The sequence below is a fragment of the Triturus cristatus genome, chromosome 8 (assembly GCF_964204655.1).
Source record: "Triturus cristatus chromosome 8, aTriCri1.1, whole genome shotgun sequence".
Classification (NCBI taxonomy): domain Eukaryota; kingdom Metazoa; phylum Chordata; class Amphibia; order Caudata; family Salamandridae; genus Triturus; species Triturus cristatus.
Genome location: NC_140591.1, coordinates 1696926039 through 1696950410, shown reverse-complemented (window position 1 = coordinate 1696950410; position 24372 = coordinate 1696926039). Strand labels below are relative to the sequence as shown.

Sequence of the window (24372 nt, the reverse complement as noted above, 5' to 3'; positions counted from 1 at the left end):
GCCTCCCGAGACAGGGTGCGTGAACGGGAGCCCCCCTGCTTGTTGAGGTAATACATGGTCGTAGTATTGTCCGTCTGAACCAGCAGGGAGGACGTCCTGAAGGAGGGATGGAACGCCTTCAAGGCCAAGTGTACTGCTCTGAGTTCCAAAAAGTTGATATGGTAAGTCGTCTCCATCTGCGACCATATCCCTGAATCTGAAGAGGGCCCGAATGCGCTCCCCAGCCCTGGAGAGACGCATCGGTCACTATGGTCTGGACCGGAATGTCCTTGTGAAAAGGAGTCTCCTTGCAGACATTCTCTGGGGAACACCACCATTTCAGAGACTGCCGAGCGTGCTGAGACAACTGGATCTTGTCCTCCCAGCGCCCCCGCCTCTGGTCCCATTGATCCTCCAGACATTCCTGTAGGGGCCTCATATGCAGACGTGCATTGGGGGTGAGGAAGATGCAAGAAGCCATCGACCCCAGTAATGAAGACACCGTCCTCACCGTAGGAGAGCGGGCTGAGATGAGATGCAGAGCCTTCCCACGGATCGATAAGCGTCTCTCCTCCGAAGGACACACGCTTGCGGTCAAGGTATTGACTGAAGCCCCCAAGTACTGGAGACACTGCACAGGGATCGGCACTGACTTCGTCATGTTGATGTGCAGCCCCAGACGGTGAAGCAAAGCCGCCGTCCTGTTGAAATGGCACTGGGCTTCCTGATAAGTGGACGCTTTGATCAACCAGTCGTCCAGGTATGGGTACACAAACACCTTGGTCTTCCGCAGGTGTGCCGCGACCACTGCCATGCACTTTGAGAACGTCCGTGGTGCAGACTTCAGGCCAAACGGGAGTACTGAATACTGGTAATGGTTGTTGCCTACCAGAAACCTCAGGAACTTGCGATGCTTTGGTGCGATCGGCACATGAAAGTAAGCGTCCTGCAGATCTATGGCGCACAGCCAGTCTCCTCGATGCAACTGAGGGTAAATCTGATGCAGGGACAACATACCGAACTTTTCTCGGCGGATCCACCTGTTTGCTTGACGCAGATCCAGAATAGGCCTGAACTCGTTCTTGTCTTTTTTTCTTACGAGAAAGAACCGTGAGTAGAGACTTTTTCCTTTTTGCTTCAAAGGAACAGCTTCTATCGCCTTCTTTTTTAACAGAACGTCTGCCTCCCGCTGGAGCTCCCGCACCATGTTGGAGGAGCGCACTGGTGGAATCTGTGGAGGCGAACTGGTGAAACGAAGACAGTAACCACTGCAAACAATATTCAGCACCCACTTGTCCTGCGTTATTGTCCTCCACTCTGCCAGGTAGTGTTGAATACTTCCCCCCCACCGGAGCGGGTAACGGATGAGGGGGAAGTAACTTTTCAGGGCTTCGACCCGGCCGGGCCTTTGTTCCCTGCCGAGGACTGATGCTGGCCTCTGCCCCTCTGGCGCTTCTGAAAGGGCTGCCTCTGGTACTGCTGTTGTTGCTGGGGCTGTTGCTGGGGGCCCGACTGACGCCCTTGGCCCCTCTGCTTGGTGTAGCGCCTGCCCGAGGAACGGAAGGACCTCCTCTGCTCCTTAGGCCGCTCCAGCCCCACCGCCTTCAGAGTTTCCGCCTCAGCCTTCATGCGGGCCATCTCGTCATCCGCATGTGACCCGAATAGCGTCGTGCCAGAGAATGGTAGATTGGTGATCTTCTGCTGCGCTTCCGGCTTGAGCGGAGTCAGCCGCAGCCAGGAATGCCTCCTCATGTGAATGCCGTGGCAGTACCCATGGGCCGCCAGCAGCGACACGTCCCCCGCCGCACTGGTGATCTGATTAGAGACCATCATGCCCTCGTTCAGCACCTCTTGAAAATCCTCCCTCTTGTCTCTGGGCAGGGAGGCCGCGAACTGTTGCAGGGAGTCCCAAAGAGACCTGTCATAGCGCCCCAACAGAGCGGAGGCGCTAGCGGCCTTCATCGTAGTGGCCGACGTGGAGCACATCCTCCTCCCCAAGGAGTCCATTTTGCGACTCTCCTTATCCGGGGGAGCCGTGGATGAAGGCGTCGTAGAGTGTTGCTTACGAGCCGCCGCCACGATAACAGAATCCGGTGGGGGATCCACTCTGAGGAACGCCGGATCCGAGTCAGGAGCCCTGTACTTTTTCAACAGTCTCGAGGGCGCCGGCTTCACCCCGGCCGGCGTTAAGAACACCTCCATCGCAAGTTCCTCCAACCCTGGGACCAGTGGGAGGAGGGGGCGCGACAGATGTACCTTATGCAAAGTCTCAAAAATCACAGAAGTAGTGGGAATAGGGGTAGTCACTGATATCCCCAACTTCGCCGCCCCTCTCATCAACACCTCCTGGAACGTGGCAATGTCATCCACTGGAGAGACGCGGGTGGGAGGCGTCTCCGACAGCGAGGGCGAATACCTGCCAGCCCCAGAAGAGTACGTGCCCCTCGACCCTCTGGAACGAGACCGATACCTCCGTAGACCATGTCCAGAGCGAGTGGAGGATCTGCGCCTACTCCGTGATCGCCTGCGAGGGCGAGAGCGAGATCTCTGCCGGTGAGGAACCCTCGGGGAAGGAGGCGGTGGCTGCGGTGGCGAAGCAGGCAGCTGAGGCACGGGCAGAGGCAGCGGAGGAGGTGGAGGAGGAGGAGGAAAAAGGAGGAGGAGGAGGAAGGGCAGGTACCGGCGGAGGCGCCGGTGGAAGGTCGGGCACCGGAGGCAAAGGCGGCCGCTGGGTACGCAGCGGGGTCAGATGATCTGAAGCCCCATCACTTCTAGCCGGAGAGCCCCCATCATCCTTGTCCGGGCTCGCAGCCACTCTCCTCTTCTTGGCGGGCCTGTCCCGCGTGGAAGCCACCGAAGGCGAACGTCCGCGCCTCCCCGATCCCCGACTGGAGATCGTAATCACAGAGGACGTATTCCCCGATGTCTGGGACGTCGAACTGTACGCCGACCTCATCCGGCGTCTCTTAGCCCTCGACGACGAGCGTCGTCCCGCAGCCGATCATCCTCTCGATGTCGAACCATGTCTCCTCGACGTCGACCCATGCCTCCTCGGCGTCGAACCCCGCCTCGATCGCCGTCGCCGAGGTGTCTGCCGCCTCGACGTCGACCGCTGGTGTCTCGACTTCGACCGCTGGTGTCTCGGCGTCGACCGCTGGGATCTCGACGTCGACCGCTGGGATCTCGACGTCGACCGCTGGGATCTCGACGTCGACCGCTGGTGTCTCGACGTCGACCGCTGGTGTCTCGACGTCGACCGCTGGTGTCTCGACGTCGACCGCTGGTGTCTCGACGTCGACCGCTGGTGTCTCGACGTCGACCGCTGGTGTCTCGACGTCGACCTGTGTCTTGGCGTCGACCTGTGTTTTGGCGTCGACCGCCTCGACGGCGGGCGCCGGGATCTCGGCGTCGACTCCGTCAGCGTCGAGCCGTGGGTAGACGGCGACGGCGGCGAGTGAAGTCCATGGGGCTCGGTACGACGTCGATGTGTTGTGGACGTCGACCATGACACCTGCGACGGCGACCCGGTCCCGGGTCTCGCCGGCCCCTCCCTCGACGTCTAACGCCGAGGCTGCCGCGACCCAGAGCCCTGGATCGACGGCGAACATACCGGAGCCTTCTCTCTCGCCGTCGACGTCGTCGCCTTCGACGTCGAACGCGACCTACCAGCCGGTAGGTGCCGTCTCTGCTCCTTGCTCTGCCCGGAGGTCCCTCCAGGGGCTGAAGCATGGGCGGAGGAGGGGAATGGGACCCTCCATGCCCTGAAGTCCCACCGGTCCTCTGCATCTCCTGTCCCTGAAGGCGAGTCTTCTCCCTGTCCCTCAGGGTCCTCTTCGAAAAGGTGCTGCAGATGTCACAGGCAGCTGGGACATGTGAGGGCGACAAGCAGAGGATACACACATCATGTGGGTCCGTCTTAGCCTTCTTCCTCCCACACTCAGGGCATTTATCGAATAAAGCCATGCTGAGAGTGGGCCAAAACTGCTCCAGATTGCAGGCAGTAGTAGACAAAGGCTTTAGACGTCGAATGAAACTACTTTTAATCCAAAAAATCCGATTTTAATCAATCAAACCACCCAAAAGGGTAGAGCTCAAGCTCCAGGGTCCTGCTAGCAGGAGCCGGAAAAAAGAACTGAAAGTAACTTGTGCTGGCTGTGCATCCTGGGATACCGGGGGTCTCTGGAGAGTTTCTTAAAGGCACGGTATCCCTTTAGCAGACACATAATGACAGCCTATAGGGCTTGTCTGTCCACCCCTTCCTCTCTATTGTTTAAAGGGATTTTGGTGAAGGAGTGTGTGATAATAAAGGAACATGTCAAATGTGAATAAAAATGACATTTCAACTTTATTTTGGCTTTTGTGTTCACTTCAGAGGAAGTGCTGGCCAGTGCAGCCTTGTTGTGATTAGGCTGTATTATTTTGTCTGTCTCTTAAGTGTCTTTGCAGGTTTGCAAATGCGGGACAGCTTAAGAGATATTTTTGATTGCTCCGGGGTCCCCGCACATGGGCGGGGATTATTCATAGATTATGACTATAACAGAGATCCCCTACTACAGAACTTTTGTTTCTTCATGTTCCACCCACTAAAGTTTCAATATCGTAAAAATATGAAATATGATTGGTCAAGCAAGGGGGGAGGCATGCTTACATGTCTTTAAAATCAGTTCAACTATTGGTCGCAAACCCATCCCCTTAATTTTTATTCAATAAATTGGGTTCTCATACGCTTTCACATTTCACTTTGGAACAATATAATAACATTTTGAATAGGAGTCTTCTTCGTTGAACTCTTCACCATCCGTTCCCAGGGTGTAACACTTGTCCTTTGGCTTCCGTTCAATATTTCAGTCATCAATCCAGGCTCCCTTTCAGTGGAAATGCGCAGACTTCTCATTACTCAGCTTAATTCAGTTATGCTTGATAGGCCCAAATGTGCACTAGTGATAAAGTCAGAAAAAAATATTAATTTCACAAATAAAGTGGTTGCACTGTATACCACCCACCTCTACTCTATTCCCCTTTACTTATTAATACTTTTCCCGCATTAGCAAAATAGCTTGTTTTAGTTTAAAGTAAGCAGATCCCAAGCACGCGAGTCTTCAAGACTCCATGTTAGTGTCTTCTGCTCATGAGCAAGACTTTCCCTCCAAGCGTTAGTTCGTCATACTGCGTAGATTCAGTTGACGCATGTGCACAACAGTTCCCCAGTTAAAGTGGTATTAGTCTGTCTTCATTGTTATCCCCGTTAGTACACACATACGCAAGCTTCACTAACCCGCGTGTTCATGTGGTGCGTATTAGTTATTCACAAAACATGATTAATAACTTTTGTTAGTGACTTAAACAAGTGGATTTCTTCTGAGCAAGTCTTTGTTACAGTTCTCTATTGCTTCTTAACTAGTTTCCAGCTATATAAATACCAATACATAAATCTGTTTCAGCTTCACTCCCAAATACTGATTCATCGAGACTTTTGATGTATATCGGATGTATTTTGTGCTGCTTCCGTTTCACTTGTATCCTGTGCTAGATGAACCCTGGATTACAGCTTCTTAGTTTCGGCAGCAGACTTTAGGACGATGTCCCAAACCTCCACGCAATAATTTCCATTCTCATTTCCCCCTCTTTGTAGTTCTCATGTGATTAAATATTTGGCAGCATTGTGCAAATGATGGCTTTTGTATTTTAAGAGAAGTTAGTGTCCAAGCAGGATATCTCCCCCCCATGTTCTAACTTGACCAAGGTGATGATGTGCCTCAGGGATTGAGGGACTCCTTGATGGACAGTCGTTGTGCATTAAGACTGCTATTTCTAGCAACCAAAGTTTGGTGAACGGCTTGTCTTTTACCTGCAGCATATCATGTTTACAAAACTAAACTCTGTTGCACCCATGTGCTATGTTTGTTACCATCTGTACAAGGTCTCACCACAAAAACCTGGTTTATATACTCCCCAATGGTGAACCAATTCCTAAATAGACTCTGCATTTTATCATCCAAAAGAAGAATCCGAGGATAACTAAAGGGTGTTGGCAACCATGCACCTTTCAGAGTGCCATTCCTGTGGTAAAGTAGTGAGTGATCAATCCCCTCCCCGCCCTAAAAACCATTATTCACTGATCCAGTGCACTTAGTGTGCATAAGTCCAGGGAAGATTAAAATATATTGTCTCAAAACCATTTGTATCTTGGTCACAGTCCACTTGTTCCAGACTTTACACCAGACCCTGTTGTTGCAGCCAACTGTAACGGGGCCTGCAAGCTGAGGGCCTGTGGGGATGGAAATGTCCCCTGCATGGTGGAGAGTCATGTTCCCCTTTCTTGAGTGCCTTACTGTGAGTCTCTGGTATCCTTGTTTTTGACTTTGACCTCAGCCTTACGCTAATCTAGCATGGGCAAGAAGGCGTAGTCCTGACCCTTGATAGGAGTAAGGTCCTGGACTTGTCCCGGATCTGGAGGGTTGGTGAAAGTGTGCCTTAGTTTGTCATTAATTTAACATGAAGAGCATTGGTGGCAGCATACCATGTTTTTTGAATCCGTAGTTGTGAGGAGACCTTTTTATTTGTCACTAAAGGTGGCCCACTCGTGTAAACTTCTACTCCTACACGCTAACCAAATGTTATGGCTAACATCACAATGCATGTTTGCGCGCAAGCGTTTGTGTGACCTGCAAGCTGCATACATCATGTAGGAGCGAGCTAGAGTAATGGAGGCCTGTGAGTTGCTTTTTAGAAGCCCCTTGCTTGTTCATGTGCACTAGATGAAGGTAAGGTTCTTTCCCCAGACAGTGAGAGTGTATTGCTGACATTCCTGAAGCTGGTGGGAGGAGACCTTGACTCAAAAGTGGTGAAGGAGGAGACACTGCTCCCATTCGAAATTTGATTAGCTGCTAGCCGTCTTCCTGAGTGCTGCCAGTTGGTACGTAGTAGTGGTAAAAGATGTTCAGTGGCTCTTCACTAGTGATTATTACGGATAACTGTACCTTGTAGTGTGTAGTATTTCGTTTCCAAATAGTTTGTTTTACAAAACACAAGCAGTGGGTTGGATAATCACTTATTGCACTGCAAGGTTTAGCTTGTTGCACTTGCACACTAGCTATCTGAGAAGCCTGTGACTGCTCGCTATTGCTACCAGTTAAGTCAAGTTGTTGTGCTTGACCCGGTTTGCAGACCCTTAATCGGGTGGACCCCATGACATCTGCGGCGATTGACCCCATCCCCCACACCCAATGCTCAGTCACCCAGGCTTGACCCATGGCCCCCCTGAATGGCGTCTGACGGGGTTCTACGCAGAATGTTGCATGAGTTGGGTTGAACCAGTGCTTAATTTGTGAAATAATAAGTGCCAGGACCCAAATTTTGTTCAGGAGGCAGTGGCTGGCACGATCGAATGTTGTAGGTTGCTGAATACCAAGGCTGCTTAGACTTGTTCCAACTCATGTCTCTTTTTACCCACCACTAGACACTACATGCCTCTTTATCTTGCGCTTGCATGTTCTTTTTCATTCCTGCTTTCTCCCTTGGTCACTGCTTTTCCGTCTTTCTTTTCCTCCTTTTGTGTTTTTCTCTCTTGCTGTGTGTCAAAGTATGGTAGGGAAAAATAGGCCCAGGTCCCCAAAATTGAGTGTTGGTGGGCCCCACCAGCTGAAATTAAGCACTGGATGAAACCATTTTTTTGGGAGTTTTAGCGTGAACTCGACCCGAAGGTATCAAATCGCTTTGCCTGAGCACCCGTTACGATACAGGCGCTGCATCATCGTTGAGCCGCGCTGTCGTTGCCGAGCACTCAGTCCGTCGAGATGATGTTGTCGATCAGCGTCGAAGGGCGATGCATCAGTTCCAATCAGCGCAAAGACGTCACTGTGTCAATTGACAGGCTGCAGGCACACAGAGCAGTAAGAGCAGAGAAATGCCCACTTCCTAAAAGTGCAAGAAACAGAGTCAGAGGTGGCTGTGTAGTTTCAAGGCACTTTACTTCGAGACAAGGACAAGTTAATCAATACACTAGGCCTGTGTATTAATTTCACAGTTCATTACACAAAGTTATTGCAATTCAACATGTCTAAAACGGAACAACACTTTAGCGTTATTCAAGTGTACCACACCGGAAATCAGACAGAGCAATGGCAGCGCATCACTACTCGCACTGGTGCAGCGGGCACAGTACAATGATTATTAAGAATGTATTTAGATCAACTGTAAAAGTGCTCAACATAAACGATAAGTGTCAACAACTGCAGGTGCATTGAAAAACATACATTTTACGATAATCATTCTGACCAGTCCGATGTGTTTTTAGACCGAGGGTTGTATTCACTTTGACCCTCTTAGTGCTGGCAAAGGGGTTTCGAAATCATCTAGTGTGGCACAAATTTGTGATTTTGTAATATCTCAATCATTACAGAGTCAGGGGACAGTGTCACGTCTGTGTTCACAGGGCACCACCCCCCAGGTGTGCAGAGCAGTCTGTCTTCTGAATCTTCCACAGGTCCAGACTGAATCTGAAGAGTTGGTCTGATGGTCAATATTTATATCTGGCGCCAGCTCTGAAGTGGGAGTAACTTCTAGACTTCCCTCTACATCTGGTTCTGTAATTCCCTCAATTCCCCTGCCCTGGCTACGAGGGTTCTAGGGTGACAACAGACTAGTGTGAAGAACTTTGTGAGAGTGCTGAGGCAGCCCTTTTGAAGTGCTAGTGTCCTAGGTCCACACAATTGGTTCTCCCATTAGGCCTGGGTGGTCCATCCTGCAAACACCCAGTCCTCCTTTGTGATTCTCTCTGGGAGGAATACACAAAAGCCAACTTCATAGTCGTGTGACCCAAGGTACAGGCTGCGGGCACCAAATGGTTAGTACAAGAAAATACCAACTTTCTAAAAGTGGCATTCTAAGAATTGTGACTTAAAATCAAACTTTATTATTAAAGATTTTAATTTGCAATGCTTTTGAGACCAAACTTGGCTTTCCTGCCTGCTCTTAATCAAAATGGATCAGTTCAGTTCAAAACTCTTTATTTCGGAAAGATACCATAAAAGAGACAGACAAATTAATAATATAAAACAGTAAGCCCTACATAAAGATCTTTAAAATACAGTTCATAATCTAACAAGCATTGGCATAGCCAATAGGTTTCGCCTTTGGGACCTTATAAGTGTTTAACCGTGCAACAGTTAATGTTGTTGCACCAAGGATATTGTGCTGCATAGCTAAATACTTATAAGGTCCCAAAAGCGAGACCTATTGACTATGCCAATGCTTGTTATTCCCTGGAGTGGATGCGCCATTTTGGGCGTGGCCGGCTATGCACATTTTGAGTATTCCGCAAAAACCCTTATGTCACAAGTCAGTTTAGTAGACATTGCAACGCTAGTTATTGCATCGGTGATCTTCAGGAAGTTTTTTGTTTGTTTAGCAGATAGTACCTTTAACTTCTCCTGCATGTAAAATGTGTAAGATGCAGCTAAGAAAATGGCAGCCCTGTTCCTGTATTTCATTGTTACATACCACTCGACGTAGTTATCAAGAATATTAGAAATGATCAATTACCTTCGATTTATTAAGAGACTAACAAACTCAGCAGTGGCTGAAACATTGACAAAGTATAACAAACTGTTTGTTCCCCTAATGTTACGCAGTTCGTACAATCCTTTTTGAGAGCTGTCACCCCAGAATTGATGTGCAGGTAAACCAAGAATAATGCATTTGTCAGCTGGTCAGTCAAAGTAAAACATTATCATCCCAAGGGGTATGGGGCTCAATTCTTTTGCCTCCCTTTGTTGTTCCATGTCGAGGCCCATGTTATATGTAAAGGCCTCTCTGTCTAGCACACAGGTGCCTTACACGGGCCACAGACGTTTTAAGGAATAGGTAAAGTTGGAACACACACACACACTCACTCACTCACGTATTGTTGTCTTAACCTTTAACATATAATTCAATAACAGGGTACCCCAAAACATTTAATGGCAGAAGGTGGGACACCGATGCCGAGAGTGCTGCAGTGCTTGAGGGAGTGACACCCTTCATGCCGAGAGTGCAGCAGTGCCTGGGGAGGGGAGGGGACGGTGACACCCTCACCGATGCCGAGAGGGCAGCAGTGCCTGAGGGTGAGACACCCTCCATGGTGAGACTGCTTCAGTGCCTTGATAAAGCAGACCAGTATTCAGGAGGCTGCAGTGCCTGCGAGTGTGTCGCGCTCTCCGATAAACAGACAGGCTCGTGAAGGGACGACAGTGCCACACCATCACTGATTAAAAAAACAAAACAATGAGGTAGAAGTGCCTATCCCAAGAGCCACACCCTGCTGATAATGCAGACGGGCATGCATCGATGTACGTCATGTTTCTGGCCCACATCTCAATGACGAGATCTGTCAGGCATCTCTGCGCTCAGCCGGACCTGCAACACCACTGTTGCTAAGTTTCAGTGCCAGAGGAGAAGAAAGTGAAGGCTTAGGAGCGAAGCAAGTCAGCCAAATCCTGCGGGACACTGTCAAACATGGTACGATGTCGATGCCCTGTGGCAGCCCACTGCAGTTTTTGAGATCATGCAGTCATGGAAAAGACAAAGCCGTGGCCAAGACTCTGGAACATGTCAGCCGGTGGCATCGCGCCACCCAGCACAACATGGCTGTCACAGCATCCCGTCCGCGCACCGCATGCACAGGAGGCGCCCAAGAAGAGTTTGTTTTAGACACTTAACCAAACGCCCGGAAAGATACACCACATCTAACAGTCAAGTATAAAGGGGCCAGGGCGGTGCATCGTCTGGGAAGCAAACAGGTTAACAGGAGGGTGGTAAATACCCCAGGTTGTCATGGTAATGTCCAAAGAGCCCAGCGCTCTCCTACCGGCCACTCGAGACAGAGTGCGAACCCGGCTAAACTCCTAGGATGCTTTGGGTTGTTGAATGAAGGCCCAAGACTGTATAAATTGCCCCGGTGAGATAGCGCCATATAGTGGCTCCAGCAAAAGGGCTACATGTGATTGGAACATTTGTTTTAGTCTGCAAGACACATTTCACCACAGCATGAACGTACGGGTAGTGGAGGCCATCAGAGTGACGCGATCTGTGGTGGGGGAGGGGGAGGGAATTGAAGCGCAGAGAGAGGCATGCAAGGCTTAATGAGCCCTGACAGAAACGCACATGGCGGCTGCGCGCGCGCGTGCATGCTCACACGCACGTGGACGCAAGCTTGAGGCCAGCTGGTAGCACTTTGAAAACCCCATTACTAAAGTCGAGCAAGCAGCGCATGCGCTGCTCTAGGCTCGACCTAAAAAGGAATAAATAAATGAAAATAAGATGCCCAGTTTCCCATGGTGGATACGGTACACTTTGGAATCTTTGGTTCAATCAATCATTATCAGTGATTAATAGAGAAAATACCAGATTAAATGATCTAGGAAACTCCTCAATTTTTATTCCGAGCATGCCACATACTCATTATAAACCTGGAAAATGCACACACCAGTGGGGCATCAGAATCTGTCTGTAAAATTCTACACGCCTCCAGGTGTCTAGCAACTCCAAGGCGTCTACACATTTGAACCATCCACCTAGCCCTGGCCTAACTGTAGGCCGGGCAAAAGAACAACATATGGGCTGCATTTTCCTTTTCATATCCACAAGATGGGCATCCCATTACAACTAGGTCTGATAACTTCGCCCATCTCGAGGTGAAAGTACAAAGTGGCAAGGTACTGTGATCTAAAGTGCAGATTAAGTTTCCTGGCCAAGTTTGGCTCGATATCGTCTAAAAAAGATTCCGTACAATAAAAAACCTTTATAATTATAAAAGCACCTGTTAAAGTACCCAGTGTCGATTAAGATATGAGCTTTTTTAGCCTGTAAGATCTAAACAATATATTCCTTAGCTAAAATAGAGCCGCAACTAACACCTAGTCTTTCCATAAATTGGGTAAACCCAGAACAAACAACATATCTCTAATATAACTAATTTATCTAATCCACGGGAAATCAATAGCAGCAGGATGTCTGAGGATTTCCTCTAGACCATTACTGTAAGATGTCAATTCAGGGGTAACCCGGAGTCTTCTCCAGAATATTAGGGGTGTAACCTCTGCCCTTTCCATAATTGATCTAAGACCCGGTCAAACCGTAGGAGAATCAGGGGAGTAATGGCCGGGATACAGAACACCTGCCTCAAAAATCAATTTTCCACTAGTTCCAGAGCTTTGATATTTTTGTGTCCCCATAGCCCTGCCCCATATTAGGCCCCCCCTCCAAAAAGCCTTTTAGGATTCGTGCTGAGGAACCAAAGAAAAGAGTGTATAATGAACCCCTTGCTAAATCTTTATCAAACCTCCTATCTGTTCCTTAAATTTTAACCTCTGCTTAGAGATATGATGGGCCCCGTCCAACTTCCCATCTATGGCGACACCGAGATATTAAAACAAGTGGACCTGTTCAAGTGGTACCTCAAAAACGTGATCATTTATTACATGTGATGAGGTAACCCAATGTTATTCTATGGAACAGGTAGGCCTTGCCGTAGTGAAAAACAAATTTAAGAGTTTTTCTCTACCGGGACATGTAAAACTTAAAAAAGTACATGTTCAAAGTTTTAAATACACGGCACCTGACGTAGGGGCTGTTTGCGGCATATCCTAGGGGTGATTTATATGTATTTAAAATGAAAGGTTTGTGCCTGGCCAAAGGTTTCTTTTGCCAGGGTGAAATGGCAGTTTTTGCAGTTTATTATTGCACACAGGCTGCAATGGAATGCCTGAGACATGTTTAATACGGCTACTTTAGTGGGTGGCAAATGGGGAACAGCCATTACAATGCGGTTATTACCACGCTGTGCAGTTACATCGCATGCGTTACAACGCATGCGATGTTACAACGCTATGCCATTACAACGCAAGTCTGTACATCGACTTGCGCTAGATGGCGTGCTGACATTAAAAATAGTGTAGTTTACTATCCCAACACCTTCCCTACTGTTAAGTGGACTGGAGTTGGAATAGTAAATTACACCTTTTTAATGTCAGCGCGCCATCTAGCGCAAGTCGATGTAAAGACTTGCGTTGTAATGGCATAGCGTTGTAACATCGCATGCGTTGTAACTGCACGCGTGGTAAAAACCCGCGTTGTAATATCGTACATCCGTGGCAAATGAGTGCTGCTGGCCCACTCGTAGCATTTAATTTACCTGCCTTGAGTACGTGTAGTACCCCTTTACTAGGTACTTACATGCAAATTAAATGTGCCAATTGGGTGTGCCCGGTGTTACCCTGTTGAAAGGAGAGCACATAAGCACTTTAACACTGACTTGCAGTGTAAAGTGCATAGAGTCCTAAAACCAACAAATACGATTTCAGCAAACAGCAGGGGCGAAGGCAAAAGGTTTGGGGGTGACACTGCAGAGAGGGCCAGGGCCAAGAGTGGGCGAAGGCTTTCCCGTCATTACAGCTTTTGTACCCAAATAACAAGTAATCCATGAGTCTCTCGATTGCGGATTACAGCAGCCATGGTCCCCTTCACCCGGGCCACACTCTCCCCAGCCAGCATTCAAAGAAAGCCCGCAGGAGGCCTCTCCTTTTAGGAGCAGTCGGGTCAGAAAAGGCCTTCTGACATTAATCCCACTACGTGCGAGCATGATTCCTCTCCCATCTGATTGCACAGGGCCAGCAGAGGCCTGGCTTCATCATTGAGGCTTAACACAATCTCCAAGTGAGTGCATTATTTCTGGCTCTTCGTCCGTTTCTTGCAGTTATATCTGTGGAATCCTGGGACGAGCCCATTGCTGCTCTTCTTTCTCTGGTTTCATCTTTAGACAGATGGGACATGTTACCGACCTGTCAGTGGGACACCCTTCCGCTTACCGTCTGCAGCTCTGTCAGCAGCTTTTCCGGGTGTGATGCAAAGCACACTGCGGGCTGCAACAGTGCAGAATGGAACAAACCAGAAACATTCTTGTACAAAAGTGTTGTTGGTCTGTAATTTATGTGAACTCTGAAGTCTGCAAAGTGCATTCCTTCTAAGCGCCTCATCCATGATATAAATCATTTCAAATAGAAGCGGAGCGAGTCTGCAGTGAGCTCGATGGGAAAATATACCAAAGGAACTGCTTTCCTAAAACATACTGAGGTCTTATTGCGGCCTTCTTATGGCAAAGCTTTGCAAACATTTAGCCTAAGATTGAAAACGTGTGCTCGCCTCTCGAGTCCAAGCAGGTGTTTGAATACGGCCAGTAAACGCATCTTAAAGGTAATTTACACCACACGAGAGATAATTCAGTGTTTAACTATTGCTGGAGAGGCTGGGATGAGGAAGGGCACTTTCTGCTGCTGAGCGTCCGTCTTAAAGTCCCTCGTGTTCTAGCGGCATGCAAATGATATCAAAGCTGCGGCATGATCCGCGGCGGATTGTTCTCTTTCATGAAGGTCATGCAAAGAGCTTCTCTGGAGTTTGCAAGTAGAGAAAGTGCAGCAATGTTCCAGCGTAGTTCTGCAGAGGTCCGGCAAGGGTTTCTTGTTTAATCAGTGTCCTATGGCACTTGCTTTGCCTCGCAGACAGGCAGGGCCGGACTGGGAACCAAACCCGGCCCCCACCCGTGCGGCGCACCGGGGGATTGCCCGGTGCCCGCTGCGGCCAGTCCAGCCCTGCAGCCAGGCAAAACACAAAGCCCATGAACCATTCTAGAAAGTTAGCATATAGTCAATATGCAGATTCATTGTGCCATTTCTCCATCTTCAGGTCATCTATAACTGAAATTAAAAATGTTTTTTTCTTTGTTAACAGTAGAACATGTTTTGTAGTGTAGTCCTGGATGAGGATTGATCCAGGTAACTAAGATTCCGATTGGAAAACCAAACTCACACACCGAAAAAGTGCCAAGATTGCCGGCATGAGCGCTTCGTGTTCCAAACTGATGACCGTGTGGATGGAGTTGGTAATGGATGCATTAGATGGTTGCAGTGCACATTTGAAGCTCTACCTGAATAATATAATCCCTTAATGAAGGTTTGCACTGAAATACTTTGTGCTCTCCGTGTTTCCCATCTGTACACGCTTGCATTCACGCTTCTGCACCCTTCCAAATGTATCAGGAGTTGCTCTACTGTCCTAAATTAATCTGTTTCCTCTCTTTAGGTATGAACGGGTGGATGAGATCATCTGGGTGAAGACCAATCAGCTGCAGCGTATCATCAGGACTGGCCGTACAGGCCATTGGCTGAACCATGGCAAAGAGCACTGTCTGGTAACCATGGCACTGCCATCTTGACTGGGATGGAGTTGGGAATGGAGTGTTTGTGGGGCTTTCATTTCACTGAGTAAAGAAGCGCTTTCCACCTCCTTCATATTGTAACCGCGGTCCCCACTGACAGGTGTAAAACTAAAACCACCTCCTGAATCCTGCAGGCTTGCTTTCACTGTATTTAAATGTGTTGTGATACTAAGAGGGCTTCTACCAGGGTTTTCAATTCTCGAACTCTAGCCACTGCCCACGTCGATCATGGCTTCTGCCTCCCTCATGTTCTCCGGATGTTAACGGCTACAGATTTATTAATGCTCATATTACCTCTCATCATTGTTCAGGTTGGAGTGAAGGGAAACCCTCAAGGCTTTAACCGAGGGCTGGACTGTGATGTCATTGTGGCAGAGGTGAGTAGAGAATGACTGTACTGTGTATATGCACCCACAATCAGCTCGCCTATTCCAGTCACCACATCTCCCTGGCATTTCCCCTGCATTGATCCCGAGAGCTCCCTCACAGCCATTACTTCCGCCATCTATACAGTTCTCCAACATTGAGCACATGCAGAATGTTTCTGCGGTTCTCAGCCCCTATCAGCATTATGCTTGTCTTCCAACAGCTCTCCTACATCACCCATCTTGTGAGCCCTTTGCTAAAGCTTCCACAATCCTCACTTTTATACAATTCCCTACATTGTTTGCAGCCAATGCACACAACCCTAGTTCTTGCAGTCAAAGTTGTACCCTTCACTTTAGGCTCCCTCTAATTCATGGTAACTCGTGTGCAAACCTCATGACGTGGTGTCTACGTCTTTACTCTAGGTGCGCTCCACCAGTCATAAACCTGATGAAATCTATGGAATGATCGAGCGTCTGTCCCCCGGGACCCGGAAAATAGAACTCTTTGGGCGACCTCACAACGTCCAGCCCAACTGGTGAGTGAGCCAGGTAGCATGTGGGTCCAGGCGTCTGTGTTATTTCTGCTTCTTTATAGCAGATCTATGGTTTGATACTGAGACGCGCTCTCACTTTGAAGGTTCAAGTCCAGCTTTATTTCATTTATGGTTTTCAGAGTGTACTGGTGTGAAACAGGCTGATGAAAGTCTTGGGACACTGAACATGATATAAGTCACAATAGATTTTCACCAGAGTAAAAGGCGATCTGCAGAGATATTTTACAGCTTTAAAACGGATTCAACAGTCTCTTTCCAAGTGAATCGAAAGCCGTACCTTCTAGTTGTAATACAGAATCAGCGCACAGAGGATGGCTTAGGACCAGATCATCCCTATGTGGTCTAGATAGAAGACTTCTAGAATTTTGTATAGGATCTGGTGTAGAATAGGGGCAAAAAATTCACACAGGAGTGAGATTTCAGGGAACATCTCGGGGCATCGGAGGGCTTGTAGAAAGAAGAGAGCCGTGGAATATGAGGGAGGCTTCTGCAGAAAAGGAGGCAACAGTGACCTCCAGGGTGGGGTAAATTACACTGTGTAGCGATTCCCTTTGCACCTCAGGAGTCTTCAAAGAGTGGGCGACATAGGGAAGACCATCCGCTATAATGTGTCCTGACATGGACACCCTAAACTGACTCCTTTATCTTTTTGAAGGGACCAGACCTTGTAGAATATCACAGTTGATCACTGAAGCAGTCGTGTAGACATAGTGAAGTACAGAGGGTGGAAGCAGGCCAGCGGATACTTGAGGGGGCAAAGATCAAGCACTTAAGCCATCATACTTCGACATTGTAGGATGAGATGTAAGCCATCAGGATGGGCCAATGCAAGCAGTTAATCCATAAGCATTCTCAAGGGAATGTAGGGTGCAGAGGCAATGAAGTGAAGCAACCATATGCAAAGAGGCTAATGCTGGCTGATGGTTCTTTCCCTCAATACAAGATGGGGAAGTGAAACAAGTCATTAGGAACACAGTTGAAAATGGCTGCCGAGTAGGAGCTCCCTGCAGGAGCTCCGGCTTGGAGATTACCGGATCTGTGTTTATCCCTGTTAATCCCGCCAGCTGCCCCTCTCTCTCTCTCTCTCTCTCTCTCTCACTCTCACTCTCACTCTCACTCTCACTCTCTCTCTCTCTCTCTCTCTCTCTCTCTCACTCTCACTCTCACTCTCACTCTCACTCTCACTCTCACTCTCACTCTCACTCTCACTCTCACTCTCACTCTCACTCTCACTCTCACTCTCACTCTCACTCTCACTCTCACTCTCACTCTCACTCTCACTCTCACTCTCACTCTCACTCTCACTCTCACTCTCACTCTCACTCTCACTCTCACTCTCACTCTCACTCTCACTCTCACTCTCACTCTCACTCTCACTCTCACTCTCACTCTCACTCTCACTCTCACTCTCACTCTCACTCTCACTCTCACTCTCACTCTCACTCTCACTCTCACTCTCACTCTCACTCTCACTCTCACTCTCACTCTCACTCTCACTCTCACTCTCACTCTCACTCTCACTCTCACTCTCACTCTCACTCTCACTCTCACTCTCACTCTCACTCTCACTCTCACTCTCACTCTCACTCTCACTCTCACTCTCACTCTCACTCTCACTCTCACTCTCACTCTCACTCTCACTCTCTCTCTCTCTCTCCTTCCTGCATCGGGTGCCCTGTAGCGCTGGATCGCCTGAACCTATTTGTAACTTACCTCGTCTCGACGTTCGGGAGCCCCTCCGCCTCTGTTTGCTGTGATGCCCATGCAGTGACGGTCTCCGGGACCCCTGGCGAGCCTGGGTGGCGACTGTGAGGGACACATCACCTGAGGATCCCAGGGCTGAGTGCTGCTGCTCCCCTGCACATCCCGACACTGAGGACAGTACTGAGACGTCTCCGGGACCCCTGGCGTACATGGGTGGTGGCCGCGAGGGACACAACGCGGGACGATCCAGGGGTGAGTGTTGCACCTTGCTGCTCCCCCGCAGGTCCCGACGCCAAAGACTGTGCTCCCCAGGTGGCTGGTCGGCGATTCACCACGCCGGAGAACCCGGAGCTGGACGTTACCTTCTGCCTCCAGGTGCTCTCTGCTGGCCGGTTCAGTGCATCTGTGACAGATGACCTATCTCACCGCAAATATCCTCTAGCGGGAGTTGCTGCTGAAGCCATCTGTTGGCCCTCGGTGTGCAGCACTTAGGAGCATCAGGGCTCTAATTACATACCGCTGCTCGTCTGGCCAGTGGTGCGGCCGGACCCTGAGACCTGGCCTCTCCCGCCGCAGACCTCTCCCAGGAACGATGACGCAGCAAACAGCTCAATCATGCACCCATCCCCAAAATGCCCGCTATTGATCTTTGATGCAAACACTTTCATTTTTTTTCTTTTTATTCAAGTATTCATCAGAGACATTGCAACATTATTACATTAAACAGTAAAACAGGACTACACCCCCTGAAGACTACATAACTGAAAGCGAAGGAGTACTTCTGCACAGGGACAGGTCTATGAAGTAAACAGGGCGGCCATCTTTAACTGATGCACTCTTAATGGGCTGGCCTCTCATGAACTCAGACAACCCTTTCATATCTTCATCCAACAAGCACAAAGGTGTCTCCAGACAAGAGGGAATATAAAAAAATATAATAGACTAATATATATATATATATAATGTTCGAGGCATGTGGGCTGCTGAATTCATATCTGTGCATAGATCGCCGCCTAGTGTTGGGTCCGGATGTTTGCACGTTGTTGTCCTGGAAGAGTCTTCGAAGTATCCTGAGATAGGTGACTCCTCCCCTGGACCACAGTGCGCATGGGCATCCTCTCCATCCTCAGATTGTTTTTTTCCGCCATTGGGTTCGGATGTGCTTATCTTGACTCAAGTTAGGAAAAACTTTTTTCAGGCCAAAAGGCCTTTAGTTCGCGTCGGTACTGTTCCCGATCGGTATCGATAGTTATTTGTTAGTTTACTAACTTCAAGAACAACTTTTTCGCATCATATCCGACCATCGACCCGACATAGACGATGGAATCGAGGACACCATTCAAGCGGTGTCCTGTATGCAATGCGAAATATCCCCATGTCGACGTCCACCCGGTGTGCAACAAATGCCTTTCACCGGATCACGACGAATCCACATGTATGGCCTGTGCCCGATTCCGATCCAAAAAGAATCTCCGGAATCGACGAGCAGCGAGACTTGAAGCGCAGCAAGCGGCACCGGCCCCGACCAACATCTTCAGCGCCGAGGACGAAGATGTGGAAGACGTGGAGAACCTACCCTCCAGCCCCGCTTCCGAACACGACTCCGGATCGGAAGACATCGAAGAACGACTCTTTCACAGAGAAGAAGCCGACACCGAGGTAGGAGACTACGATGAGGCCTTAGGGGCCGAAGAGAGTAGCTCCGGTGACGAGCAAGGCCTACCCGTACAGACTAAGGATATCCCAGTGCGTCAGTCTATGGCTCCGGTCGAGGGATCGCCTTCGGGCCTTACCCAAGACCTATCCCGCAGTTCTTCGGCTCTGCCCTCTGGCCCGGCCTCGGACATTCAGCGGCAGCCATTACTACCCAAAACGACTGGTTTCCCTTCATCGAAACTGAAACGGAAAGTCGTATCGGTTCCACTGAAAGTGACACTGGTCGGATCGAAGCCCACCACACCTTCGACGCCAGCCAAACCCGTCGGCACCGACCGCACCAAACGGGACTTCGGTGCTTCCATCGTAGTCGCTAATGCTCGCAAACGGGTGCACTCGCAGACAACTGGGGATGCTCCTCCCCCGGACAAAGAGTCCAAGGTGCTAGAGACCTCCGGCAAACGGGTTGCAGCCCAGGCAGCTAACATATGGCGTATTGCCAATACTCAGGCGCTCCTAGCTCGCTACAATCGCGCACACTATGACACATTAGAAACCTTACTCCAACATCTCCCTGACCAATACAAAGAGGGAGCAGAGATCCTCATCAGGGAGGGACAACTCCTCACTAACGCATCCATTAAGTGTGCACTGGATGCCGCAGATACAGCTGCCAGAGCAATAAACACTAGCGTCATGTTACGACGACACGCCTGGTTGAGAATCTCCGGATTCAAATCGGAGGTTCAAAATAACATCCTCAATCAGCCGGTCAACCCCGACTACTTATTCGGACCAGAGGTTGGCACCACCCTAGAGAAAATAAAAAAGGACACAGACACTGCAAAGTCCATGGGGGCTCTCCAAACGCAGACCTTTCGGAGTGGCTCCTTTCGTCGCCCCGGAAATAGAGGAGCAGGTAGAGGACAGGGGTCACAGCAAACCTACAACAAGGGCAACACACAAAGTACCTACGATAAAAACACCTGGGGTGGATATCGTGGCTCAAGCACAAAGGGCAGAGGACGTGGATACGGCAATACCAGGTCCTCTCCCAAGAACAAACAGTGACGCCCTCTCCCTTCCTCCCGACCACATAACACCTGTCGGGGGAAGGCTACAAAGGTTCCTGTCCACGTGGAACTCCGTCAACACGGACAGGTGGGTCAAAGATATTATCAAACGCGGTTACTGCCTAGAATTAACCTCAACTCCACCCACAATACCGCCAAAACACCGTCCTATGTCCTCAGAACACTTAGTGCTATTACAGCAGGAAGTGCTAAGTATGCTGCAAAAAGGCGCAATAGAGGTCGTACCCGTCCACGAGCAAGGTACGGGGGTGTACTCCCTGTACTTTTTAATACCAAAGAAGGACGGGTCACTCAGACCCATACTAGACATGAGACCCCTCAACCGCTACATTCTCTCAGAGCATTTCCACATGCTCACCCTACAACAAGTCCTCCCACTGCTCAAACAGGGAGACTTCCTAGCCACGCTAGACCTCAAAGATGCGTATTTCCACATACCCATTCACCCATCACACAGAAAATATCTCAGGTTCACTATTCAAGGGCAGCACTACCAATTCAAGGTTCTTCCCTTCGGCGTGACAACAGCGCCCAGAGTTTTCACAAAGTGCCTAGCTACAGTGGCTGCACATTTACGGAGGCAACACATTCATGTCTACCCTTACCTGGACGACTGGCTTGTTCAGGCAAAGTCAGCCCAGCAATGCGCCAGCCACATGTCCCGCACCATTCACCTTCTTCACAGTCTGGGGTTCTCACTAAATTACCCAAAATCACATCTCCAACCCGCACACGTACAACAGTACCTAGGTGCGACCATAGACACTCTGGCAGCCACAGCTCAGCCAAATTTAGTGAGGATCAACAGCATGCAAATGCTGATTTCCAAGTTCAAACCCCAACACTCCCTTCCCGCGCGAGTGTTCATGCAGTTGATAGGAATGATTGCCTCCTGCATTTTCATAGTCCCACACGCGAGACTACATATGCGCCCGCTTCAGGAGTGCTTGGCACGTCAATGGACTCAGGCTCACGGGCAACTAAAAGACCTAGTGTTGGTGAGCGGTCGGGCATACAACTCTCTGCATTGGTGGAATCCGCAAAACCTTTGCAAGGGCCGACCGTTCCAAGAGCCTGTTCCACAAATAATACTGACAGCGGACGCGTCTCTCCAGGGATGGGGAGCTCATGTACTCAGTTACACAGTGCAGGGACTATGGACAATACAATTATTATTATTATTATTATTATTAGTTCTTATATAGTGCTCAACTCACCCTTGGGCATCTTGGCGCTTGCATTGGGAACCCGTCCTGGTTTTTCCCTGTGAGATAACCCGTACTGGGCATCCCCAAGGTGAAAGCCAGGCATCCCGCCGCGGGGGGGGCCGTTGTGGAGATTAAGCAAGCTTGTTGCCCAGAGCTGCATAGTGTGAACTCGTGCTTAGAGTGGGCACCGAAGCGAGAATTATCGAGTCCGTGGACAATTGGGCTCCGGACCCTGCCGCGTCGGGAATTGAACCCTGGTCCCGGGTCTGACCTCTGCTTCAGGGTATGCCTCCTCGAACCAGTGAGCTACACTTCTCCACAACAATACAACAAAAGAAGATGCACATCAACCTTCTGGAACTGATGGCAATCTTCCTGGCAATGAAGGCATTCAAAGTACACTTGTGCAACAAAGTCGTGTTGATCCGGACGGACAACATGACTGCCATGTACTACATACAGAAGCAGGGAGGAACACACTCTCCACAGTTGTCTCATCTGGCTCAGAGCATGTGGAAGTGGGCCATTCAGAGGAACATGTTCCTCATGGCGGAACACCTCCCCGGCAAGGACAACCAGATGGCGGATCTGCTCAGCAGACACAGCCACCAGATGCACGAGTGAGAGTTACACCCATCAGTACTCCAACCGTACTTCCAGCAGTGGGGTCATCCAGAGATAGACCTATTCGCCACAAGCGAAAACGCAAAATGCCAAAGCTTTGCCGCCAGGTTCCCACATCCGCAGTCGCAGGGCAATGCGATATGGATGAACTGGTCCGGCAGATTTGCGTACGCTTTTCCCCCAGCACCATTGATACCGCTGGTGGCTCGCAAACTCAGACAACACTCACTGACACTCGTCCTGGTTGCTCCAACGTGGGCACGCCAGCCATGGTACACCACCTTTCTCGAACTTTCCGTGGTGCCGCATCAAAGACTGCGGATCAAACCCGCGCATTTGACGCAGAACCATGGAGAGATTCAGCACCCAGATCCGCAACAGCTGAACCTGGCAATCTGGCTCCTGAAGTCCTAGAGTTTGGCTACCTAAACCTGCCACCTGACTGTATGGACATCATTAAGGAGGCCAGGAGACCCACTACCAGAGCTTGCTATGCAGCCAAATGGAAAAGATTCGTCATTTATTGCAATAATAATGACATTAACCCGCTAGACGCATCCATCCAAAACATAATTTGTTACCTCTTACACCTATACCGATGCAATCTGGCATACACCTCAATACGTGTCCATTTGACCGCAATATCAGCCTATCTCCAGAACAGGCAGCACCTCTCTTTATTCAGAGTGCCGGCCATCAAAGCATTCTTAGAAGGACTCAAACGAGTAATTCCTCCAAGCCACCCACCAGCTCCAATGTGGAACCTCAACTTGGTCCTCACACGCCTGATGGGTCCACCCTTCGAACCTCTACACTCATGCGAGATTCAATTCCTCACCTGCAAAGTAGCTTTCCTAGTAGCAATCACTTCTTTAAGGAGAGTTAGTGAACTCCAGGCACTAACCGTTCAAGAGCCATTCATACAGGTTAACGCCAACAGGGTCGTACTACGTACCAACCCCAAATTCATGCCCAAGTGTGAGAAGTTGGCCTGGTATATGCTGTTCACTAGTTCTAGTGACCACCTTGTACCATGCCAAGCAACCCTTATGGTGTGGTTGTAAGTCAACCTTTTCGGACTAGCTGCCCTAGTGGTAGCGTAGGCTAAGCAGTCTTTGAGGCTAAACTCGTGATGCGTGTTAAGCAAGCTGTTTTACCAATAGTAACCCCCTTTTATACCAATGAAAGGACACCACACAGATATATATTCAAAATATATATGTATTTATTTCTCAAAGTAACCCCTAGTCTCTTTATGAGCACAGGAGCACAAATCGTCAAACAAGATTGTCACAGAATACACAGAAGTTGCACTTTATATGGATAGGCCCTGGTGGCCACTCGAACCATATACTAAAATAGTGGTATAAGTACCACGAACAGAAAAGGGAAAAGGCCTAGGGCCTCTAGAATCGCTGGGCCTACAAGGAGCTAACTTCAGTTAGTGACCAGGAGGTCCACGGGTGGCGTGTGCAGAGCAAATAGTCACACGCGTGCTCCCATAGGTTTCAATGGGTGCGTAAAAAGTACAAAGTTACTGCAAAAGGAATCTTCCGGATGACCTAGGAACTTAAGACTTGGAACACTGGCACTAGAGATGTAATACTACACTTGGGCACCGGAGTGCCAGCTTTACCTCACCCACAGGAAGCGGGTGCATAGGCCTCGAAGTGCGTCGGGTTTCTTCTATCTGTTCCGTGGGGCCTGTAGACAAAAGTGCTGCAGGCGGTCGGTCGGGAAGAGATGCAGTGGATCCAAGAGTGGATCGGAGATGTTGAAGACCTGTAAGCAGAGGGGACAGTGTTCACAGTCACTAGCCAGTGACCAGCGTGGCACCAGGTGGGTACCAGGCGATGTCGGGTGCAAACAGGTGAAAGGTGTAGCTTGACTCTGCAGCCACGTGGTCCCTGAAGGTCGACGACGTCCAGGAGTCGA

The 24372-nt window shown here is 49.5% G+C and overlaps 1 protein-coding gene across 1 annotated transcript in view; it reads left to right on the top strand.

Moving 5' to 3' along the window:
* LOC146808633 (N(6)-adenosine-methyltransferase catalytic subunit METTL3-like) overlaps positions 1-24372 on the top strand; it is a 165034-nt gene that overhangs the window by 112915 nt on the left and 27747 nt on the right. Inside the window, exons 8-10 of the mRNA XM_085623666.1 lie at positions 15094-15202; positions 15541-15606; positions 16021-16133. Coding sequence (XP_085479792.1) covers positions 15094-15202; positions 15541-15606; positions 16021-16133 — 288 coding nt within the window. The remainder of the gene's footprint in view (positions 1-15093; positions 15203-15540; positions 15607-16020; positions 16134-24372) is intronic.